Source organism: Neoarius graeffei, chromosome 6 (genome assembly GCF_027579695.1).
Source record: "Neoarius graeffei isolate fNeoGra1 chromosome 6, fNeoGra1.pri, whole genome shotgun sequence".
Classification (NCBI taxonomy): domain Eukaryota; kingdom Metazoa; phylum Chordata; class Actinopteri; order Siluriformes; family Ariidae; genus Neoarius; species Neoarius graeffei.
Window position 1 is genome coordinate 23,569,886 of NC_083574.1, and position 24,432 is coordinate 23,594,317.

Genomic DNA, 24,432 nt, shown 5'->3' on the forward strand with positions numbered 1-24,432 from the left:
CCCTGCAGCAGTCGTACCAACTGAACCGGATGTCTCCCACCTGACAGCTCGGCAAGCACAGGAGTTGCAGGCCATCATCCCTCCGGGCTTGTTCTCTGAGCAGCCTGGGCACACTTTGTTGGTGGAGCATGACCTCCAATTGAAGGACTCAAAACCAGTGCGGCAAAGGATGTACCGCATCCCAGAGCGGTTGCTTCCCACTCTGCAGGAGGAGCTGGATGTAATGAAGCAGCTGGGGGTCATTGAGCGGTCCAGACCAGTGGTGCTGGTCCCAAAGAAGGACGGCAGCATCCGCTTTTGCATTGATTTTAGGCAGTTGAACTCTGTCTACATTCGACGCCTACCCAATGCCCAGGCTGGACGACTTGATTGAGGGGCTTGGGAGGGCGTCTTACATCACAACCCTTGACCTCTGCAGGGGATATTGGCAGGTGCCGCTGGCTGAGGGGGCAAAACAGTACACTGCCTTCCGTACCCCTCAAGGCCTGTACCAGTTCATCACCATGCCCTTTGGCTTACAGGGGGCACCGGCGACCTTCCAAAGACTCATGGACCGTGTCCTGGAGGGCACGGGGGGCTTCGCCGCAGCTTATCTTGATGAAGTGGTGGTTTGGCGCGCCACCTGGGGGGAGCACCTCCAACATCTGGCTGAGGTGTTCCGGCGCATCAGCGAGGCTGGCTTGACCATCCAGCCAAAGAAGTGTTCCCTGGCCCAGCAGGAGGTTTGTTACCTAGGGCACATCATTGGCAAGGGGGTGATCAAGCCCCAGAAGGACAAGGTTGAGGCGGTCCGGGACTGTCCGCGACCCCGTACTAAGAAGGACGTCCGCTCTTTCCTGGGCCTTGCCGGGTGGTATCGGAGGTTCATTCCGAACTTCGCCACCCCTGCTGCACCCCTCACAGATCTGACTCGCAAGTCGGGGTCAACCAAGGTGGAGTGGGGGGAGGTGCAGGAGCATGCCTTCCAGGACCTGAAGGGGGCTCTGCTTTGTGAACCTGTGTTACAGAGCCCAGACTTCGCACAGATATTTACTGTACAGACAGATGCCTCTGGGGTGGGGCTGGGGGCAGTCCTACTTCAGGGAGAGGCGGAGCAGCAGAAACCGGTGGCATATATCAGCCGAAAGCTTTTCCCCTGAGAAACAAGGTACTCGGTGGTGGAGCTTGAGTGTCTTGCTGTGAAGTGGGCGCTAGAGACATTCAAGTATTACCTGTTGGGCAGAGACTTTTTACTAGAGACTGACCACAGAGCATTGCAATGGTTGGGGCGAATGAAAGACTCTAATGCTAGAATTACACGTTGGTTTCTCTCTTTGCAGCCCTACAGGTTCACGGTGAAATACAGGGCAGGGTCACAGAACCCTGTAGCGGACTTCCTGTCTCGCCACCCTGGTGGCGAGCCAACCGAAGGGGGAGGAAATGTGAAAAATGGCGAGCGGTGGTAATGACATTTTTCACAGAACGCCACTACATCTCATACATGTATTCGCCTACACTCACAGATACCGCCCGACACTCAGACACACTCTTTCATGCGCTAACAAACGCACACACGCATGCGCATGTAGCTGAGACACCAGTTAGCTTTTGCAAGCACTCATTCAGCATTCGGGGTAAGTTATTTTTTATCGCGGCCAGCGCGAAATGACACCCACACACAATATCATGTATATTCTGTCTGAACATTCGTTTACTTACCATCTTAGCGAGCAGCGTGGTACCCATTGTCTCAGCTCCATAATCCATACGCACTCCAACTTCACGTGACAAACAAACATTTCACTCACCTCACTTTCTGTGCGTCAGCCATCGGGTCCGGGGGGAAACCAGAGCCTCTCAGGACCCAAGTTCTTATACATTGATCTGGGGCAGTGGAGAGAACGTTTCCACACGGAAGTGTAGGGTTTTGGGGAAATTGTATTGTGCAGCTTTATTTCCAACATGTAAGTCTGTCAAAGTGTTCTGTGTCATTTTTTTTATTTTTAATGTGGGTTGGGGAATATAGTGATATTTTGTATTGGACTTTAAATGTGTGTTTTAATACTTTTTGTAAGATAATTTTTCCTATTGGTTGATTACGGGACCAATCAGCAGTGATGTGGAGTCTGTGAACCCTTTAAAAAGGGCCGGTCTTTTTCATTCTGGGAAGAGAGGGGTAGGTGAGCACACGCTTGCTGTGAGGCTGTGTTGGGACAAGTAAGTGCTAAGAAGTGTGTATTTAGAAAATATTGTGTTGTACTTTGTGATTTTATTTGCCTGATTGAGGCCGGTTTTGTTTTGTATTTATTCAGTTTTTGGTTTTCTATGTTGTATACTCACTTCTGCACTGTAAATAAATCTGCACCCATATTCACTATATACAACCCCGATTCCAAAAAAGTTGGGACAAAGTACAAATTGTAAATAAAAACGGAATGCAATGATGTGCAAGTTTCAAAATTCCATATTTTATTCAGAATAGAACATAGATGACATATCAAATGTTTAAACTGAGAAAATGTATCATTTAAAGAGAAAACTTAGGTGATTTTAAATTTCATGACAACAACACATCTCAAAAAAGTTGGGACAAGGCCATGTTTACCACTGTGAGACATCCCCTTTTCTCTTTACAACAGTCTGTAAACGTCTGGGGACTGAGGAGACAAGTTGCTCAAGTTTAGGGATAGGAATGTTAACCCATTCTTGTCTAATGTAGGATTCTAGTTGCTCAACTGTCTTAGGTCTTTTTTTGTCGTATCTTCCGTTTTATGATGCGCTAAATGTTTTCTATGGGTGAAAGATCTGGACTGCAGGCTGGCCAGTTCAGTACCCGGACCCTTCTTCTACGCAGCCATGATGCTGTAATTGATGCAGTATGTGGTTTGGCATTGTCATGTTGGAAAATGCAAGGTCTTCCCTGAAAGAGACGTCATCTGGATGGGAGCATATGTTGCTCTAGAACCTGGATATACCTTTCAGCATTGATGGTGTCTTTCCAGATGTGTAAGCTGCCCATGCCACACGCACTAATGCAACCCCATACCATCAGAGATGCAGGCTTCTGAACTGAGCGCTGATAACAACTTGGGTCGTCCTTCTCCTCTTTAGTCCGAATGACACGGCGTCCCTGATTTCCATAAAGAACTTCAAATTTTGATTCGTCTGACCACAGAACAGTTTTCCACTTTGCCACAGTCCATTTTAAATGAGCCTTGGCCCAGAGAAGACGTCTGCGCTTCTGGATCATGTTTAGATACGGCTTCTTCTTTGAACTATAGAGTTTTAGCTGGCAACGGCGGATGGCACGGTGAATTGTGTTCACAGATAACGTTTTCTGGAAATATTCCTGAGCCCATTTTGTGATCTCCAATACAGGAGCATGCCTGTATGTGATGCAGTGCCATCTAAGGGCCCGAAGATCACGGGCACCCAGTATGGTTTTCCGGCCTTGACCCTTACGCACAGAGATTCTTCCAGATTCTCTGAATCTTTTGATGATATTATGCACTGTAGATGATGATATGTTCAAACTCTTTGCAATTTTACACTGTTGAACTCCTTTCTGATATTGCTCCACTATTTGTCGGCGCAGAATTAGGGGGATTGGTGATCCTCTTTCCATCTTTACTTCTGAGATCCGCTGTCACTCCAAGATGCTCTTTTTATACCCAGTCATGTTAATGACCTATTGCCAATTGACCTAATGAGTTGCAATTTGATCCTCCAGCTGTTCCTTTTTTGTACCTTTAACTTTTCCAGCCTCTTATTGCCTCTGTCCCAACTTTTTTGAGATGTGTTGCTGTCATGAAATTTCAAATGAGCCAATATTTGGCATGAAATTTCAAAATGTCTCACTTTCGACATTTGATATGTTGTCTATGTTCTATTGTTAATACAATATCAGCTTTTGAGATTTGTAAATTATTGAATTCCATTTTTATTTACAATTTGTACTTTGTCCCAACTTTTTTTGGAATCGGGGTTGTATTTTCAGTTGCCTAGTTTCGTCTTTCTTCATTTTGTTATTGGTGAGGGCCAGTCCTGACGTGAGTTGGGGGATGAAGAAGCCCCTATCTCACAAGGGGCTTTAATTATTCATGATCTAGTTTATATGTAAATCAATTTTACAAAAACATTTGAATTGTAATCAAAATATAATTTAACTTTAAGTTGTGAGAATGATTACATTTTAATGCAGTGTGTAAATCTGCAACTTGTTCAGATGTGATATAAGTAATATCTTCACTGTAAAAAGAAGCTAGTAAAGAAAGAAACGTGTTTCCATGTTACGTTAGTGATGAAAAAAGCAAATAATTGAATAAATCAATGGGATATTGTGTGACAGTTTCAAACTTTTGTCTGTGTATTACTATTATGATAATTGATAATTTAGTACAAAATAAGGGGTGTCATGACATCCTGCAGGCACAACAAAGTAAAGTTTAATAAAATGTATGATAACTGATGAACATTCGAAACTAAGGAGTAAAATTTAAAAATAATGATAACAAATATGTTTTTGGTTTTCTGTCCAATAATTGCATTTAAAGAAACAAATATATGTACAGAAAAAGATTCCTTGGTTATTAAAGAGGGTTTTTAAAGTGCTGATGACACAAACATGACTCTATGCAATTTCTTAAATAAACTATACAACATGGCAAACATGTTAGGTTTCTGTTATAATTACATGAAAAGAAGCTGTTGTTACGCGAATATCCAACTTTTAATTGCACAGCGCAAGAAAACTGGGTCCATGGCTCACGGCCATGTTGTGACGTCAGCGGAAGAACACTGGCTGTCACTGGCTGTTCTACTCAATGGAAATGGCGCAAGAAAACGCCGATGAACTTTCTAGTGCTAGCTCTTCAACAACCAAATACTGGTACTTTAAGCAGTGATCATGATGGCATGATTTTATCTGATTTTAAATAAATGAGATTGATAATAATGTTAATGTTCACAACTAGTACATACAAACTCTGCAGCTTCTAATTCAGCAGCTGCGTCATACTCCGCAAAAACATCAGCAAGAACCTACAATATAAATGGAAATGCAATACACTAAGCTCAAATGACTTTTGGAAAGTATAATTTCTAAATTTTTTCTACATATTCTTGAAGTCGGTCATCGGGGTACTTGCTACCGTTCCCTAACAACGCATGGCAAAGGGTAAAGTGTAGTGTTGCTACGAGTACTTGCTAAAGTCTCCGGTGGAAGATCCTCGATGTGCTGATAAGACATACAGTTCTATATAACACACAAGTGTCACGATAATCACAAAACAGATGCAAATTGTTAAAATACCTAATTTTTAAGCAATCATGTATTGATCTCTTCCGAATAGAATCTATGATAGCCTACCCTCTTTACCCTTTGCCTCTCGTTGCTAGGCGGCAGTTACATGAAAGCCGCAAGCTTTCACAAGCAAATACATGACTGATATCACGCCGACTTTATGATTACATTTATGATTATCATGAATGTGTACTCTATGATGTGTACTCTATGAGCGCTCTGGAGCGAGTCACTTCCAAGATGGCCGCGCAGACCGCAGTGTTACTATTTTTAGCATCATGTCGGAGCACTCTATAGCTCTACGTACATTTATCTTATGTCGTTTCTCAACACATGTTCTGACAGGAGGACTGTGTTTGGAGGAGTCGCCTTGTCCCAGGCGACTGCTGGATCCGGCATAGCTACTAGTAGACCCCCTCCGGAATACTGTAGGCACTGCTGATGGTAGTAACACATGTTTGTGCTGAACTGAACACCCAAGAGATTCTTTTAAGCTGGGAAGGGTGTCAAAACAATCCAAATCGAAGTGTTCAGAGCACAGGACGGATGTTGGTGAGGGTTCCCACTTGTCACGAGTGCGCCTGACTTGCTTCACCCACTTCGCATGCAGCTCGGGATCTCTGGGTAACTTGAATAAACTTACCCCATCCTTGTGGGTTTTGGAGCAAAAGCTGGCAACACAACGCGAAGGCATAATACATATATATATATATATATATATATATATATATATATATATATATATATATATATATATATATATAAAATAATAATGTATAATAATGTATAATAAAAATCCTAATAATGATAAACTGAACACCTGCCGCATCAACAACAAACTGGTAAGTTAGGAGGAAGGTTCTTTCGCTGACGTCATATTTCCTCCTCCTCTTTCGTCTCCTGGGTGCTGCAGCCCCGTCAAATTCGCCCAAATAGTTTATCATAACTTGTAAAATAGGCGCCTTCGTGAATTAATATATGGATCATCGGGAATTACTTTTTATGTTATAAAACATCGCCAAAGATGTCAAAAACGTGTCATCAGCACTTTAAATGCATACATGTTTCCATGTTACACGAGTGAACTTCAGAACATCATTAAAATTTTCAACAGTGGAGGTCAGATAAAACAAGATGCTATCTTTATTCTTATTAAACATGACAAAAGAAACATTGAGTGTTAAGTAAATGCAAAAAAAAAGTAAAATTAGAAAATTTGTTTTTTGACCCTAATGTCCCAAATGAGAGACCAGTTTCTGAGATGGACCCATATAACAAAAAGCAAATTTTCCATCCCACACGGGGAGCTCCAGCAGAATGAGAGTGTGTACCTGAGAAGCCTTTGGTCTGCTTCCGACATCCCCTTAATTTACGTAATTTTCTGGTACGGGCGAAGCTGCCCAACCCAGACACTAATTTAGTTACACAAGGTTCTTTTGGGCCTTGTGGAAAGTCGCATTGTCAGATTTGCAGTATTCTTCCTTCACGAACTTCAATCACTAGCACAACTACTTCGGCTACTTTTGTCCTTGTCAGTCGTGGGGGCAACTGTGCCTCTACCAACTGTATCTACGTTATCACTTATACCCTGTGTAAGGCCCAGTATGTTGGCCAGACAAAAACATTTAGACTTTGTGTGAATAATCATAAAAGTGCTATTAGAAACACTAGGGTAAATTCGAGTAATGATTGTACGCAGTTGTATGAACATTTTACTCCGAATGGACATTCTCAATCTAATTTGTCCTTCACCATTGTACAGGTGTGTTCCAAAACTCAGGATCTACTGGAGGCAGAAAGAGATCTCATCTCATCTCATTATCTCTAGCCGCTTTATCCTTCTACAGGGTCGCAGGCAAGCTGGAGCCTATCCCAGCTGACTACGGGCGAAAGGCGGGGTACACCCTGGACAAGTCGCCAGGTCATCACAGGGCTGACACATAGACACAGACAACCATTCACACTCACACCTACGGTCAATTTAGAGTCACCAGTTAACCTAACCTGCATGTCTTTGGACTGTGGGGGAAACCGGAGCACCCGGAGGAAACCCACGCGGACACGGGGAGAACATGCAAACTCCGCACAGAAAGGCCCTCGCCGGCCACGGGGCTCGAACCCGGACCTTCTTGCTGTGAGGCGACAGCGCTAACCACTACACCACCATGCCGCCGCAGAAAGAGATTGGATCTGGAAACTAAAAACAGTGCACCCTTCAGGTCTAAATGTTCATGACTGTTTCTGTAGTCAGCTTAGAGGCCCACGTGCCACTCGTTCTTAACCCTTTTCTGATTGGCCTTTGGCTCGCTGTCCTTTATTGGTCTGTTTCCCGTTGTAAAATTTTTAGCTATTTTTGATTGGATGAATTTGATTTTCATAATTATTCGTTTAATTAATGTCATTTGTGCCACTTCGTTCATGTTTTGACACTAATGGCTTTCCGTTATGTGTATCCCTCATTTCCTGTCTTTTCTCATTCACTGCGTATACTGCTGTTTGTACGTCTAAATACAATGCCCGAAGAAGATCCCCGTGTGGGATGGAAAATTTGCTTTCGAAAACCGGCTTTTTGTTAGTTTATATTTAGTGCCGTTCCTGATGCTGTTTCGTGTTTTGATTTTATATATATATATATATATATATATATATATATATATATATATATATATATATAATTTTAGTTAGTACTGTGGAAAAGTCTGAGGCACCCTATTTTTTCATACAAACTTTGTTAGATTTCTATTTTATGACTTCTATATTATTGAGTCAGTACAAACATTTTAGAGTTGCAAATGTTAATTTTCCAACACAAAATTAAAGGTTACAGAAAACGTTTGTATCTGAGCAACATATTTCATGAGGCCACTTTTCACATTAAAAAAGAAAACATAATGAAGGCTACTGGGTTTTGTTGCAAAATTAAGAAGTGAGTGTGACAAAGTGTCCAGAAGAACTGTGGCTGGTTCTACAAGATGCTCAGTAAAACCTGCAGCTCATGTCGTCATAAAACTGCACTCATTGTACCTGAGACTACTATTTTTTTTAAAGCAAAGGGTCGTCTCACACCAAATATGAACTTTGTTTCATTTATTATGGCTTACTGCTGTTTATAGTTTTGTTTTGTTTTTTTTAAGCTGTTGAAACATTTCATTATTTTAAGCCATTTTTGGTCTACAGCATTTCTTTACATGTGCCTAAGACTTTTGCACAGTACTGTATATAAAACATATATATTTGAAAAAGTCTTGCGCACCCTATTTTTAGTACAAACTTTGTTATAGTTTTTTACATTATTGAGTCAGTACAAAGTGTTTACAAACATTAGTTTTCCAGCACAAAATTAACTGTTAAGGGGGAAAGAAAATGTTTGTATGTCAGTAATGAAAGCAGCATATTACATAAGAGACCACTTTCAGACAAAAACATGAAGGCTGCTGTAAGAAGTAAGTGCAACAGTCAAAGTTTCCAGAAGAACTGTTTATTGCTGTTATAGTATTTTTTTTTATGTAGAAACACTGAAGGTGTCTTTGCTTTACAGCATTTCTTTGCATGTGCCTTCGAGTTTTGCACAATATTTAATTTATGACTATCTACATTATAGTATATCGTGGAGTCTACATATCTACATTATATCTACATTATAGTATATCGTTAGTACTATTAGCTTTTTAACTACAACACAAAAACTAAATAAGCAAATTCTGGACACCAAACCTGCCATGATCAATCCATTATATCTGGAGTAAGAGAGGAAATTATTAATTTGATTATTTTGCCAAACCATTTCCATTAACCTTTGCAAGCTGATACAGTCCTAAAAGTCATACACCAAGTGGTTTGTCATGTCAGTCTGAATTACTGTATGTACAACTGCACTCCTTTTCATCCACAGGGTATTTACACACAGAAACGTGTGGATCCTCAGAAGGTCAGAGAGGAAGTGGTGGATTTTGCTCGATACAAATGGCCATTGTTATTCTCGAGATTCTATGAAGCCTTTAAATTTTCAGGTACACAAACCACACAGTAATTTCTTTATTGGTTCAGATTGATAAAGGAAACAATTTCATACCATCCAATATGAATCCAATAATGAAGATTGCCAGGTCATGTGTTGCATGTTTTTCTTGTATCTTACAGGACCCAGTTTGCCTAAAAATGATGTGATTGTAGCAGTTAACTGGACTGGAGTTTACTTTGTTGATGAACAAGAGCAGGTTCTTCTTGAACTCTCATTCTCAGAGATCACTGCTGTCTCCAGCAGCAGGTATGAAACAACTCACAATACTTTTTATCATGGCTATTTTTTAATGGATCAGTTTAATGCATTACCACCAAAATGGGACATTAGATGTTTCCCTTACACACAGCCTACTGAGAAATCATCGTTAAATAATGAGCATAATTTTCATTTAAAGTAATGGAAGATATTAAAATGAAGAAAAGTTCTGTTGTATGTATCAGTGACGTGCGGTCAGGGGCGGCAGGTGAGGCAGGGCCTCACCGGTCATCATCCAGCCATCATGAGATGTAATGAATGTAAATAATGATAACAATAAAGATTTGTCCAATCATCTGTGCTATATATGCCATTTCTGTATGATTCAAATAATTTCAATCATTTTTGCGATCAAAATCGTCGTATTTGCCTATTTCCTATTCAATTGCAGCGAATATGCAGCGACGTGAAGCAGCACCAAGCCGTGCCTCACGTCAGATTGCGCAATCCCTTGTTAACTGGGTTGAACGCGTGCCTTTTGCTTACTCTGTGTATGCTACCAACATAATGCTGTATTAAAATGTCTTTTATACATTGTAGACATGTGTATAATATGTCCTCACTTTCCTTATAAAATGTAATGTTTTCTGCGTATGTGTATCACTTATTTAGTGTTAACAATTTGACATAAAGCTGCACTGAAAAGACATGAGGTGAGGCAGGCAGTAGCTCTGCCGCAGTGCAGAGGGCATACATGAGCTCAGTTATTCTTGTTTGGTGGTTGCTTGTTTGGTGGTGGTCACATAAAGTTTAATTTGGACTGTTGTTGGCTTGTTCCGATTGACTGCAACAATGGAGGATGTAATAGCTCAACTGAAAGGTTTCTCAAAGTTGGACTTTCAAGGAAAACGGGACATGATAAAGAATGGATGGCCAACGCCAGAGCTAAAGGAATTACTTCAAAGGACTGGGCAGAAGATAACCCGATCGTTTCAAAGTGAGTGGTACAACCGAAAAGATTGGCTGTGTGGCTGTGCTACAAGAAAACCTCCTTTTCTGTTATCCCTGTCTCTTGTTCTCAACCAGTGACAATGTCTGGACTGACATGGGATTTTGTGACTTAAAAAAACCTACCAAGAAGCTTCCTGAAACATGAATGCTCAGCTACTCACATTCAAAGCCAAATTGCTTTAAAAACTTTTGGGACTTCTCGAATAGATGTGGCTTTGAATGAACAGCACCGGCTAAACATTAGCATGCACAATGCTAAGGTGAAGGAAAACCGAGAGATCTTAAAATATCTCATTTATGCAACCTGCTTCTTAGGCTACATCCACACGACAATGGCAATGAGATGTTATTTAAAAAAATATCGCCTCCAAATGGGCAATAATCAGTAAAATATCAGGTCCATATGGCAACGCAACGCTTGCTGAAAACGATGCAATACACATGCCACACCTCTAGGGGCGCTGTAAGACGGTCCCTTCGGAGACACCAGAAGAATAGAAGTAAGGACGCATGCGCATAAACTATTATGCGCGAGACTTCATATTAGCCACAAAGTCAGGAAAATCTGTTTGTAAAATTACATTATAATGACCAAATACAATGAAAAGTATTTTTCCAGTCTCACCTGTGAAAGGTAATCCCATGTGATCTCGTTTGGACGGTACAGTTAAACGCAGCTAATCTTTATTCTCCGCTTTGACCTATCCAATATGGCGGCGAGGATGACGTATGATTCTACGCGGAAGGCGGCGTCTTTAATGGTCCGGAATAAATTGAATGCTACACGTTGATGGATTAATTTGTTGTTTCTCACCTGTGAAAGGTAATCCCATATGATCTCGTTTGGACAGTAAACCTGTTGGTACAGTTAAACGTAGCACATGAATCTTTATTCTCCGCTTTGACCTATCCAATATGGCGGCGAGGATGACGTATGATTCTACGCGGAAGGCGGCGTCTTTAATGGTCCGGAATAAATTGAATGCTACACGTTGATGGATTAATTTGCTCTTCTACGCCCTTTTTGAGGAATGTATTGTAGGACTTACTGTAAACCAACATCTGAAGAGGTGAGATCGCTCCTTTTTTTCCCTATTTTTGCTGGCGGGATTGACTCTGCCCTAAGGGCAGAGTCTCTCTCTCTCTCACTTTGCACCATTACACAATAAATATTCACAGTGAAAATATTTTGTAAGCGCGTTTCATGAACCAAGTTATAGGATTTGTTGACAACTCGCATCGAGTTCGTTACACTTCTACCCGGCATGAAGCACTCACAGTCATGTGGTTGTGACGTCATCATAAACAAATCCGTTCTACTCATCCAGACGACTTCACAACGGCAATGTTGCCAGATCTTTCCACTCTGGAACCCGTTCTCAAAAAGATTGCGTTTTGGGCACCCAAAACGCCGGTGCCGTGTGGATGCCAGGCCTAAATGATAAGCAATTGTATCGGAGTCACCTGAATCCGTTGCCGTGTGGACAGGGCCTTAGCCAAACAGTAAAGGTAAGACCAGTGACCAGTGTTCGAATCCTGTGTGTGTGTGTGTGTGTGTGTGTGTGTGTGTGTGTGTGTGTGTGTGTGTGTGTGAGAGAGAGAGCATCCGCCGTGATGCTGTGCCTTGCGATGGATGTATGTGGCACCGGCCGTGGTGCTGTGTGGCCTGTTCTGTCTGTAGCACCGTGGTTTGTGTGTTTGTTCTGTGTGTGGTACCGGCTGTGTGGCCTGTGTGGTCCGCCATGGTGTTTTTTGGAGGTAGGCTACTGAACCACCATTCATTTTTCATTCTTCCTTGGCCAAATATGTACCTTCAAATGTACCTTATGTAAAGAATGCTGCTATGAGATATGAAACTAATCGGTATTTGGCAAATATTTTGGTGCATATTTGAAAATCTGATTTTGAAAAAGTCAGTGCCTCACTAGCCACAAACCTCACCGCACGTCACTGGTATGTATTCATTAATCATCTATGAAAAATTTTAAAATATAGATTAGGGACATATTCAAAATAAAAGTTTTTGGTGGTCTCTGATTGAGCAGGGGCGGGAAGCTCCAGGGCCAGAGCTTCACCTTGGCCACCATTAAAGGGGATGAATACACCTTTACCTCCAACAATGCAGAGGATATCCGAGACCTTGTGGTAACTTTCCTTGAAGGCCTCAGGAAGAGGTCAAAGTTTGTGGTAGCTATACAGGATAACCCCAGTCCAGGTAAATCACTGCATTATTTCTTCTCAGAATGAGAACGATTCTTCATTTACAGTAGTGTGACTGCACATGAAAACATTTGTAAGAAACAGAAACAAAGAGAACAATGAAATATTTCAAAATAAACAACTAGGTTACATATTTACAATCACGATCAAGTTCGTAATTCACGATTTACAATGATCTTGTGTAATAAGAGACTTCAAATCCAACCTTCTCTGAAGTTTGTGTGTGTGGAGCACTGTTTCTGTCTTTATAATAGGTCAGAAAGATCCATCAAGCACTAGTGTCTGCTTTGTTTGGCTGTCAGACACTGACATTTCAGCACAGCAGTCTTTAAATTGTAGGTGATTTATGGAGAACGCCTTTAGAAAACATAACAATGGAGGTCTGAGTAGAGGCCATGCCACTGTTCACTGCACCTCACTCTTATTATGTGCAATTCAGGTGCTTGTTCACTTCATTGTCATTTTGTTCCCTTTGTCACTGATCTGCTGGAACAGATCCCTTCTGCCCTAATTCTTATTAGTGTGAGGTTTTGATTTCAATAATATGGAGCCACCTAGATTGACATGGTGGTTATTATTTAAAGGTGACATATTATACCCTTTTTTCACAAGTTGACACAGTTCCCTGAGGTCTTAATGAAATATTTTGTGACATGCTTTGGTCAAAATATCACAAGGATAAAGCACCACAGCTCCCTTCTCACCCTGACTAAACAGCCCTGTTCAAAACCCCTGATTTGAGTGTCTTTTCCTTTAAATGATAATGAGCCACTGCTCACCCCACCCCCCTCACCCACAACCAATCAAGAAGTACTTTCCTCATTAATATTCATCCACAAAGGCAGCTTTCAAGCCATGAGTGGAGATACTCAGATGAGGGGGTGGCATAAGTCTAATGAGCTCCCCGTATGACATGGAATAGGGAGCCAAATCTGAACTGTTTGTTGAAGCACATTTTTTGAAATAAGCAGCCCAAAATAATTTGACCGGACTGTCTTATTTCAAAGTTTGTAGGTTGGAAGGCACTCCCAAATGTATGTGTACAAGCACTGAAAAAGTGAATTTTTCATAATGTGGCCATGAATTTATATTGAGACTACAAGTTAAACTTTTTGATACCTACTTCCTGGCCACAAAACATACAACTCACAGCAACTATTGTATTTTAAAATACGCACAAAATAATAAATAAAACACAGGGAAATCGGGTAAATTAGACCATTGTGGCTATACAAACCTAAGCATGGGGATTATCCATAATATGAATCTTCAGTCTTGGAATGATGCATAATGACATACTGGAGTCAGCTGAGTTCTCAAAACAAATGAACAAATGAAGCCCCTTATTATATGTCCCACACCATGTTAAGTAAAGTTTCACAATTTACGGCCATATCTTTGGTAAAAATAATTCGTGCCCATGAGACACTTAAGATAATTTTAGTTTACAGCCTTAAAATATTAAATCATGACCTCGTTATATTATCTCATGGTCTCAGTATCTTAGTTTGTGGCCTTATTTTAGACTGTTGGTACTTTTAGTCTCTGACCTAGTGAACTGGCATGAGGATATGTTTTTGATAGAGACTACAAAGCGCTTCTGTAAATCGATAAGGGTGTCTGCTAAATGCAGTACATGTAAAAACAAAAAATAACCACCATGTAATTCTCATTCTTTAGAGTTCCTAAAAAGAATCAGGAATGTTGGTGGAGTATCTACTCTAACTGAAGTGTAACACAGTCTTGTCTGTCTTTCCCCACATTATCCACATCAGTTGGAGATGACTCGACATTTCTGAGCTTTGTTAAAGGTGACCTCATCCTGCTAGACCAAGAGACTGGTGAACACGTCATGACCTCCGGCTGGGCTCATGGGACCAACGACAGGACCAAGCAGAGAGGAGATTTTCCAGCCGACTGTGTGTATGTGCTGCCCACTGTCACCAGACCTCAGCCAGACACTGTGGTTAGTGGATGCTTTTGTTCACAATCTAAAATGTAAAAAATGTAAAGTACAAGGTGTGCATTTTTAATATGTATACACTGTGTGTGTGTGTGTGTGTGTGTGTGTGTGTGTGTGTGTGTGTGTATACTGTATCTACAGTGGTGCTTGAAAGTTTGTGAACCCTTTAGAATTTTCGATATTTCTGCATAAATATGACCTAAACCATCGTCAGATTTTCACACAAGTCCTAAAAGTAGATAAAGAGAACCCAGTTAAACAAATGAGACAAAAATATTACACTTGATCATTTATTTATTGAGGAAAATGATCCAATATTACATATCTGTGAGTGGCAAAAGTATGTGAACCTCTAGGATTTGCAGTTAATTTGAAGGTGAAATTAGAGTCAGGTGTTTTCAATCAATGAGATGACAATCAGGTGTGAGTGGGCACCCTGTTTTATTTAAAGAACAGGGATCTATCAAAGTCTGATCTTCACAACACACATTTGTGGAAGTGTATCATGGCACGAACAAAGGAGATTTCTGAGGACCTCAGAAAAAGCGTTGTTGATGCTCATCAGGCTGGAAAAGGTTACAAAACCATCTCTAAAGAGTTTGGACTCCACCAATCCACACTCAGACAGATTGTGTACAAATGGAGGAAATTCAAGACCATTGTTACCCTCCCCAGGAGTGGTCGACCAACAAAGATCACTCCAAGAGCAAGGCGTGTAATAGTCGGCGAGGTCACAAAGGACCCCAGGGTAACTTCTAAGCAACTGAAGGCCTCTCTCACATTGGCTAATGTTAATGTTCATGAGTCCACCATCAGGAGAACACTGAACAGCAATGGTGTGCATGGCAGGGTTGCAAGGAGAAAGCCACTGCTCTCCAAAAAGAACATTGCTGCTCATCTGGAGTTTGTTAAAGATCACGTGGACAAGCCAGAAGGCTATTGGAAAAATGTTTTGTGGACGGATGAGACCAAAATAGAACTTTTTGGTTTAAATGAGAAGCGTTGTGTTTGGAGAAAGGAAAAAACTGCATTCCAGTATAAGAACCTTATCCCATCTGTGAAACATGGTGGTGGTAGTATCATGGTTTGGGCCTGTTTTGCTGCATCTGGGCCAGGACGGCTTGCCATCATCGATGGAACAATGAATTCTGAATTATACCAGCGAACTCTAAAGGAAAATGTCAGGACATCTGTCCATGAAGTGAATCTCAAGAGAAGGTGGGTCATGCAGCAAGACAACGACCCTAAGCACACAAGTCGTTCTACCAAAGAATGGTTAAAGAAGAATAAAGTTAATGTTTTGGAATGGCCAAGTCAAAGTCCTGACCTTAATCCAATCAAAACGTTGTGGAAGGACCTGAAGCGAGCAGTTCATATGATGAAACCCACCAACATCCCAGAGTTGAAGCTGTTCTGTACGGAGGAACGGCCTAAAATTCCTCCAAGCCGGTGTGCAGGACTGATCAACAGTTACCGCAAACGTTTAGCTACAGTTATTGCCACACAAGGGGGTCACACCAGATACTGAAAGCAAAGGTTCACATACTTTTGCCACTCACAGATATGTAATATTGGATCATTTTCCTCAATAAATAAATGACCAAGTATAATATTTTTGTCTCATTTGTTTAACTGGGTTCTCTTTGTCTACTTTTAGGACTTGTGTGAAAATCTGATGATGTTTTAGGTCCTATTTATGCAGAAATATCGAAAATTCTAAAGGGTTCACAAACTTTCAAGCACCACTGTATATCTATATATCTATATATCAGGGGCGATTTCTCAGAGACAACAAGGGAAGCCGAGCTTCCCCTAAAATTCTCTCCCCAAACTGCAGCATCTATGACGTTGAATTCTCATTAAAACAATAACTTGCATAACATAATATATGCCCAAGATTGTATTTACGTTCATAACTATCCTGTAACTTATTTGAGTGATGTCTGACGAACTTGCAGTTCGCTACAAGAATCACCTTTGCTGCCAGGCTGTAACCAGCGTTGCCAGATACTGCTGACGTTTTCCAGCCAAAATATGTTCAAAACCCGCCAAAATGCACTTAAAACCTGGCAACACGCTGTAACCTTTCCTATTTCAGTGGGCTTTATGGCTGGCAGCCGGGTTTCCGTTGCAGTCTATTGGTGCGTTCATGTGCTATGGGAATTATGGTAAATACCAAACGTCGACATGGAAAGCACACATGAACGCCCCCTATTGTGGTATTTTCCACTGGGCAACTCGTAGAAAATTTTGATACACGAGTTGCCGAGATGAGATGAACTTTAACCTTTTCAATATGGCGGCGAGCGGTACAAGACTAGCTTATGAACCAAGAAAGAAGTGGTTTTCACCTACGGAAAGCTGACTCTCTCCTTTTAAACGAGTCATGTTATGTATATTATATTATTATAATATGTATATTATAGCCTAATACAAAATATTCTGTGGCTGTCCAAAGAACGCCAACAATACTGGCTACACTCATTGTGGCTACAGCCAAATTTCCAAAAACTGCGTGGCATTCAATGTGTTAAGAAAATCTCTACTTGTCATGATCAGGAAATATTCAGCATTATTTACCTTTTGACTTTTGATAACCCATATTCCTGCTGCAGCTGATGAACAAGGCAATCTATAATTGTTTTAGCCAAATAACAGGCCTGATTCTGAATCTGGTCCACCATCTTTAATTTGTCAACAACAACAAAAGCATGTGAACACAACACACTGGTAAATACCACTTCCCAACTGGAAAATATCATCTTCCCATAGCACATGAACGCAGCATAAGAGACGGCTCTGAACAGCCAATTTCAGCTAGTTGTTATTGGTTAAAATCGACAAAATCGTCACTTCCAGGGAAGCCAGGCTTCTCTGGGACTAAACGAGACAGTGGGAGGGACAAGAAGCCGGGCTGATGAAGGATTATTGGAGGTAGTGTTTGAAAGACATGAGGAGGGCGGGCTCTGTCGGCGAGGAACACGGAAGTATGATCAGTCAGTCCCTAGCGGATGTCGAGAAAGTGTAGTCGTGTGCCAAAGTGCTGTCCGAATTTCTTTTCATATAAACGTTTCTTCTCATTGATGTCTCTGTACATTACTCTGTAAATAAATGTAAATATTACTCGTTGTGCTCCGTTAACTTTCATCCATTCTATCAGTTTGATCATTCGCGAATTCACTCGTTTATTAGGGCCCGAGCCCTATAGGGCGAAGGCCCTATTGATCTTGTTCGGTTTTTTATTATTATTATTATTAGGGCCCGAGCCCTATAGGGCGAAGGCCCTATTGATCTTGTTCGGTTTTTTATTATTATTATTATTATTCCTTAGTCGCGGTCGCTGTTCGGCCTTTTTTGGGGCACTTCCTGTGGACGAAAACGCGCATATTTTGGATCATTTTATCGGCATCCCCTACGCTACTCAGATCCAAAACCCCAGATCTGGGCGGGGCTCTGGGCCTCTATAGCGCCCCCTAACGCCTTGAAAATTTTGCCTTTTTTCGAAGGCTCCTGGTTGCCATATAGTTTGTCGTAGAGGAACGAAATTTGGTTCACATATGTATCTTACTGAGACGAACAAAAAATGTTCTATGAATGCATAGCCACGCCCAACAGGAAGTGAGGTAATTTTACTTTTGTGCGAAATGCATGGCCACGAAGACGGCGCAACTCCTCCTAGACCGTTCATGGGAATGTCACCAAAATTGATACACATCATCTACGGACATGGCTGACAAAAGTTACTAAATACGTTTCACGTAGGATAAAACGTTCAGAAGTTATACGTCAATCAATTTTCACTTCAAAATTTTACATGCTAAAAAATTCATAACAAATCTTCTAATTGCTCAAAACTGCTCATTCTTCACACGCAAATCACTCATTGGGCTTCTGACATGTTACCCAATTTCTGTGATATTTCGCCACTGGGGGCGCTATTTTTGGGCAAAAAATCCAATCTTTCCTCAAATTTGGTCAAACTTCACGGCCACCCTCTTTCTACCTCCCAGGTCATGTATACCGCATTTTGGGAATTTTCGTCCATGGGGGGCGCTGTTTTTGGCCGACGCAATTGCTCCAAAACGGGTTTTTGGTAAATAATTCCATAATGCTTTTCCTTCACACCACTACCTTGTGATAGTGCGTTCCTGTTGTAGACACTTATTTTTCCAACTCATAATCGCTCATGTACAGCATAGCGCCACCTTCTGACATGGGAAAAACCAAAAAATTTATTCTTCAAAAACCTATATCTCATCTTCTATTTACTCAATTGTCATCAAACTTCATACGCTAACTCTTCATAGCTCACCTGACATGTCCGCCAAATTTTGTGCACTTTCGCCCCTGGGGGTGCTGGTTATGGCGGATATGATATTGCAGCTTCTGATTTGTCAAACTTGGCAAGCAAACTCTTTTCAAGACCCTTATTGGGGCGCTTGCCATGGTCGACAACGCACGAAATTTGGCTCCTTTTTCTTAGACTGCCACCGCTACTGAGAACCAAAAGCCCAGATCCAGCCGGGCCTCAGGGCCTCTATAGCGCCCCCTAACTCGTTGTGATTTTGGCCTCCCGCTTTAAGGTGCCTGGTTGCCTTGTAGTTTGTAGGAGTGGCATGCCATTTGGTACGCATATGTATCTCACTAAGCCGGACAAAAATGTAATGCCAATGCATTAGCCACGCCCAACAGGAAGTGAGGTAATTTCACTTTTGTGCGAAATGCATGGCCATGAAGACGGCGCAACTCCTCCTAGACTGTTCATAGGAATGTCACCAAAATTGATACACATCATCTACAGACATGGCTGACAAAAGTTACTAAATAAGTTTCACGTAGCTTAAACCGCTCAGAAGTTATACGTCAATCAATTTTTAATGCAAAATTTTACATGCTTAAAAATTCATAACAAATCTTCTAATTGCTCAAAACTGCTCATACTTCACACGCAAATCCCTCATTGGGCTTCTGACATGTTCCCCATTTTCTGTGATATTTCGCCACTGGGGGCGCTATTTTTGGGCAAACAATCCAATCTTTCCTCAAATTTGGTCAAACTTCACGGCCACCCACTTACTACCGCCCATGTCATGTACACCACATTTTGGGAATTTTCGTCCATGGGGGGCACTGTTTTTGGCCGACGCAATTTCTCCAAAACGGGTTTTTGGTAAATAATTCCATAATGCTTTTCCTTCACACCACTACCTTGTGATAGTGCATTGCTGTTGTAGACACTTATTTCTCCAACTCATAATCGCTCATGTACAGCATAGCGCCACCTTCTGACATGGGAAAAACCAAAAAATTTATTCTTCAAAAATCTATCTCTCATCTTCTATTTACTCAATTGTCATCAAACTTCATACGCAAACTCTTCATAGCTCTCCTGACATATCCGCCAAATTTTGTGCACTTTCACCCCTGGGGGTGCTGGTTATGGCACAAATGATATTGCAGCTTCTGATTGGTCAAACTTGGCAAGCAGACTCTTTACGGTATTTCGCGGGGACGCATGCCCCCGCCCCCCCTGGCCGCTGGCGCGAGGGCCCGTCAAGGCCGCTTGCGGCTTTAATTATTATTATTATTATTCTTATTATTATTATTATTCCTTAGTCGCGGTCGCTGTTCGGCCTTTTTTGGGGCACTTCCTGTGGACGAAAACGCGCATATTTTGGATCATTTTATCGGCATCCCCTACGCTACTCAGATCCAAAACCCCAGATCTGGGCGGGGCTCTGGGCCTCTATAGCGCCCCCTAACGCCTTGAAAATTTTGCCTTTTTTCGAAGGCTCCTGGTTGCCATATAGTTTGTCGTAGAGGAACGAAATTTGGTTCACATATGTATCTTACTGAGACGAACAAAAAAAGTTCTATGAATGCATAGCCACGCCCAACAGGAAGTGAGGTAATTTTACTTTTGTGCGAAATGCATGGCCACGAAGACGGCGCAACTCCTCCTAGACCGTTCATGGGAATGTCACCAAAATTGATACACATCATCTACAGACATGGCTGACAAAAGTTACTAAATACGTTTCACGTAGGATAAAACGTTCAGAAGTTATACGTCAATCAATTTTCACTTCAAAATTTTACATGCTAAAAAATTCATAACAAATCTTCTAATTGCTCAAAACTGCTCATACTTCACACGCAAATCACTCATTGGGCTTCTGACATGTTACCCAATTTCTGTGATATTTCGCCACTGGGGGCGCTATTTTTGGGCAAAAAATCCAATCTTTCCTCAAATTTGGTCAAACTTCACGGCCACCCTCTTACTACGTCCCATGTCATGTATACCGCATTTTGGGAATTTTCGTCCATGGGGGGCGCTGTTTTTGGCCGACGCAATTGCTCCAAAACGGGTTTTTGGTAAATAATTCCATAATGCTTTTCCTTCACACCACTACCTTGTGATAGTGCGTTCCTGTTGTAGACACTTATTTTTCCAACTCATAATCGCTCATGTACAGCATAGCGCCACCTTCTGACATGGGAAAAACCAAAAAATTTATTCTTCAAAAATCTATATCTCATCTTCTATTTACTCAATTGTCATCAAACTTCATACGCAAACTCTTCATAGCTAACCTGACATGTCCGCCAAATTTTGTGCACTTTCGCCCCTGGGGGTGCTGGTTATGGCGGAAATGATATTGCAGCTTCTGATTTGTCAAACTTGGCAAGCAAACTCTTTTCAAGACCCTTATTGGGGCGCTTGCCATGGTCGACAACGCACGAAATTTGGCTCCTTTTTCTTAGACTGCCACCGCTACTGAGAACCAAAAGCCCAGATCCAGCCGGGCCTCAGGGCCTCTATAGCGCCCCCTAACTCGTTGTGATTTTGGCCTCCCGCTTTAAGGTGCCTGGTTGCCATGTAGTTTGTAGGAGTGGCATGCCATTTGGTACGCATATGTATCTCACTAAGCCGGACAAAAATGTAATGCCAATGCATTAGCCACGCCCAACAGGAAGTGAGGTAATTTCACTTTTGTGCGAAATGCATGGCCATGAAGACGGCGCAACTCCTCCTAGACTGTTCATAGGAATGTCACCAAAATTGATACACATCATCTACAGACATGGCTGACAAAAGTTACTAAATAAGTTTCACGTAGCTTAAACCGCTCAGAAGTTATACGTCAATCAATTTTTAATGCAAAATTTTACATGCTTAAAAATTCATAACAAATCTTCTAATTGCTCAAAACTGCTCATACTTCACACGCAAATCCCTCATTGGGCTTCTGACATGTTCCCCATTTTCTGTGCTATTTCGCCACTGGGGGCGCTATTTTTGGGCAAACAATCCAATCTTTCCTCAAATTTGGTCAAACTTCACGGCCACCCTCTTACTACCGCCCATGTCATGTACACCACATTTTGGGAATTTTCGTCCATGGGGGGCGCTGTTTTTGGCCGACGCAATTTCTCCAAAACGGGTTTTTGGTAAATAATTCCATAATGCTTTTCCTTCACACCACTACCTTGTGATAGTGCATTGCTGTTGTAGACACTTATTTCTCCAACTCATAATCGCTCATGTACAGCATAGCGCCACCTTCTGACATGGGAAAAACCAAAAAATTTATTCTTCAAAAATCTATCTCTCATCTTCTATTTACTCAATTGTCATCACACTTCATACGCAAACTCTTCATAGCTCTCCTGACATATCCGCCAAATTTTGTGCACTTTCACCCCTGGGGGTGCTGGTTATGGCACAAATGATATTGCAGCTTCTGATTGGTCAAACTTGGCAAGCAGACTCTTTACGGTATTTCGCGGGGACGCATGCCCCCGCCCCCCCTGGCCGCTGGCGCGAGGGCCCGTCAAGGCCGCTTGCGGCTTTAATTTCATTTGTAGTTCAATCTGGTTGTAGGCTAGCTTGAGCCTTACTGGGATCTGCAGTGCTAGCTGCTAACAGAAATTGGTGAAGTCTCTGGAAAGCACAACCAGCTAGTATGACAGGGTCACAGACCATTTTCTGGAAAAGGAGCGGAGGGCAGAATTTGTGTATAAATAGTGTGCATCATATAATGTTCATGAATCTGAAGTGTGTATATTGTTCAGTAATGTTAAGAGAATGGTGGGCTCTGTGTTATAGGTTATACCTGGGTATAATATTCAAGGTTCTGTGTGTTGCATAGCCTACCTGGTTATGAATTTCCAGACTGTGTTGCAGAAGATGTTCAAGGATGTGTTGCACAGCTGGGTGTTGTGTTAAAGACTCTGTGTTGCATATCAGGGTATGATGTTCAAGGCTCTTCGTTGAATAGCCAGTGATTTTTGGATGTTTGATATTTTTGATTAAGGATATGAGGCACTAGCCTGGCAAGCCAGACTATAACATGAAATGTACAAGCAAAAATACTTTCTGCCACTAGGTAGGGTTGTCTAGTTCACTATGCTAATGGGGCACACCTTTCTATGCTTTGATATCCGGCCTACAGGTTTTACGATGAATGCGTAAAATGGGCTTCCCCTATTTTAAAAACCAGCAGCCGCCACTGATATATATATATATATATATATATATATATATATATATATATATATATATATACACACACGTGTGTGTGTGTATATGTGCAGTTAATATAAAGGATGCACATTTGCAGTAAAAATTTACACTATATCTGTGATCAAAGAATAAAGATCTTACTGCGTAATGGTTTCTCTCTTATTCTGTCATGCTCTTGTAATAATGATGTTCTCCCACCTCTCTCTTTTTCTTTACATGGCTTTTTTGTGAAATGACTCAGGCTCTGGTTACCATGACACCCGACCAGCGTCAGGAATCACTGCGTGTGTCGCAGGTCACTCTGCCTGAGAGTGTGGAGAGGGTGAAGCCATACACACTGGAGGAGTTCTCTTATGACTACTTCAGGTTATTTAAAAAAAAAAAAAAAAGACCTCCCATTAACTTGTTTCACATTCAATTTACAGCTTTTCTCAAACACCTTTATCCAGAGCAACTTACAAAAGTGCTTTGTCGTCTCCATCAAAAGCATATCCTTATGGTAGTACAAATAGGTCAGGGTATAAGATCACCATCAAGCATTAAAGCAGTATATCCACAGGTAACATTAATCAAAACCAATATTTACCTAAATATTTACCTCCATCTCTTATCTCTTGCGGTTTTGTATGTCCCTAATATTGTGTCTTCACTTTATATTTCTAATTCTTTATATACATAACTATAATTCTAATACATATTTAATTAAATTCAATTTTATTTGTATAGAGTTTTAGATAGTAGTCACAAAGCAGCTTTACAGAAAGCTGGATGTAGGTTTAGATCCCTAATAAGTAAGCCAGAGGCAACAGTAGCAAGAAAAACTCCCTGAAATGACATGAGGAAGGAACCTTGAGAGAAACGAGACTTAAAAGAGAACCCATTCTCTTCTTTGTGAAGATAGATAATGGGATAGTGGGATCATAAATCATTACTTTTCTCCAACTCTACACTATACTAAGTGGGTTGAAAGGATGTTCAGTATATCCTGGTGAGATTATCCACTCAATGATTATGGTTATCCACTTTGAGGAACTGTAACTGTTTAGGGAAGGCTATCCATATAGGACTATTTTGATGAGGCACTCATGTTAACTGAAAAGCTTACCAGGTGACTACCTCATGAAGCTGGTTAAGATGATGCCAATAGTGTGCAAAGCGTCATCAAGGTAAACAGTGGCTACTTTGAAGAAGCTAAAATACAAAACATA

At 41.3% G+C, this 24,432-nt stretch overlaps 1 protein-coding gene across 1 annotated transcript in view; it reads left to right on the forward strand.

The window, feature by feature from the left end:
- myo7aa (myosin VIIAa) overlaps nucleotides 1-24,432 on the forward strand; it is a 233,156-nt gene that overhangs the window by 163,640 nt on the left and 45,084 nt on the right. Inside the window, exons 31-35 of the mRNA XM_060924322.1 lie at nucleotides 9,174-9,291; nucleotides 9,422-9,548; nucleotides 12,557-12,726; nucleotides 14,507-14,697; nucleotides 23,466-23,590. Of these exons, the coding sequence (XP_060780305.1) occupies nucleotides 9,174-9,291; nucleotides 9,422-9,548; nucleotides 12,557-12,726; nucleotides 14,507-14,697; nucleotides 23,466-23,590 (731 nt within the window). The remainder of the gene's footprint in view (nucleotides 1-9,173; nucleotides 9,292-9,421; nucleotides 9,549-12,556; nucleotides 12,727-14,506; nucleotides 14,698-23,465; nucleotides 23,591-24,432) is intronic.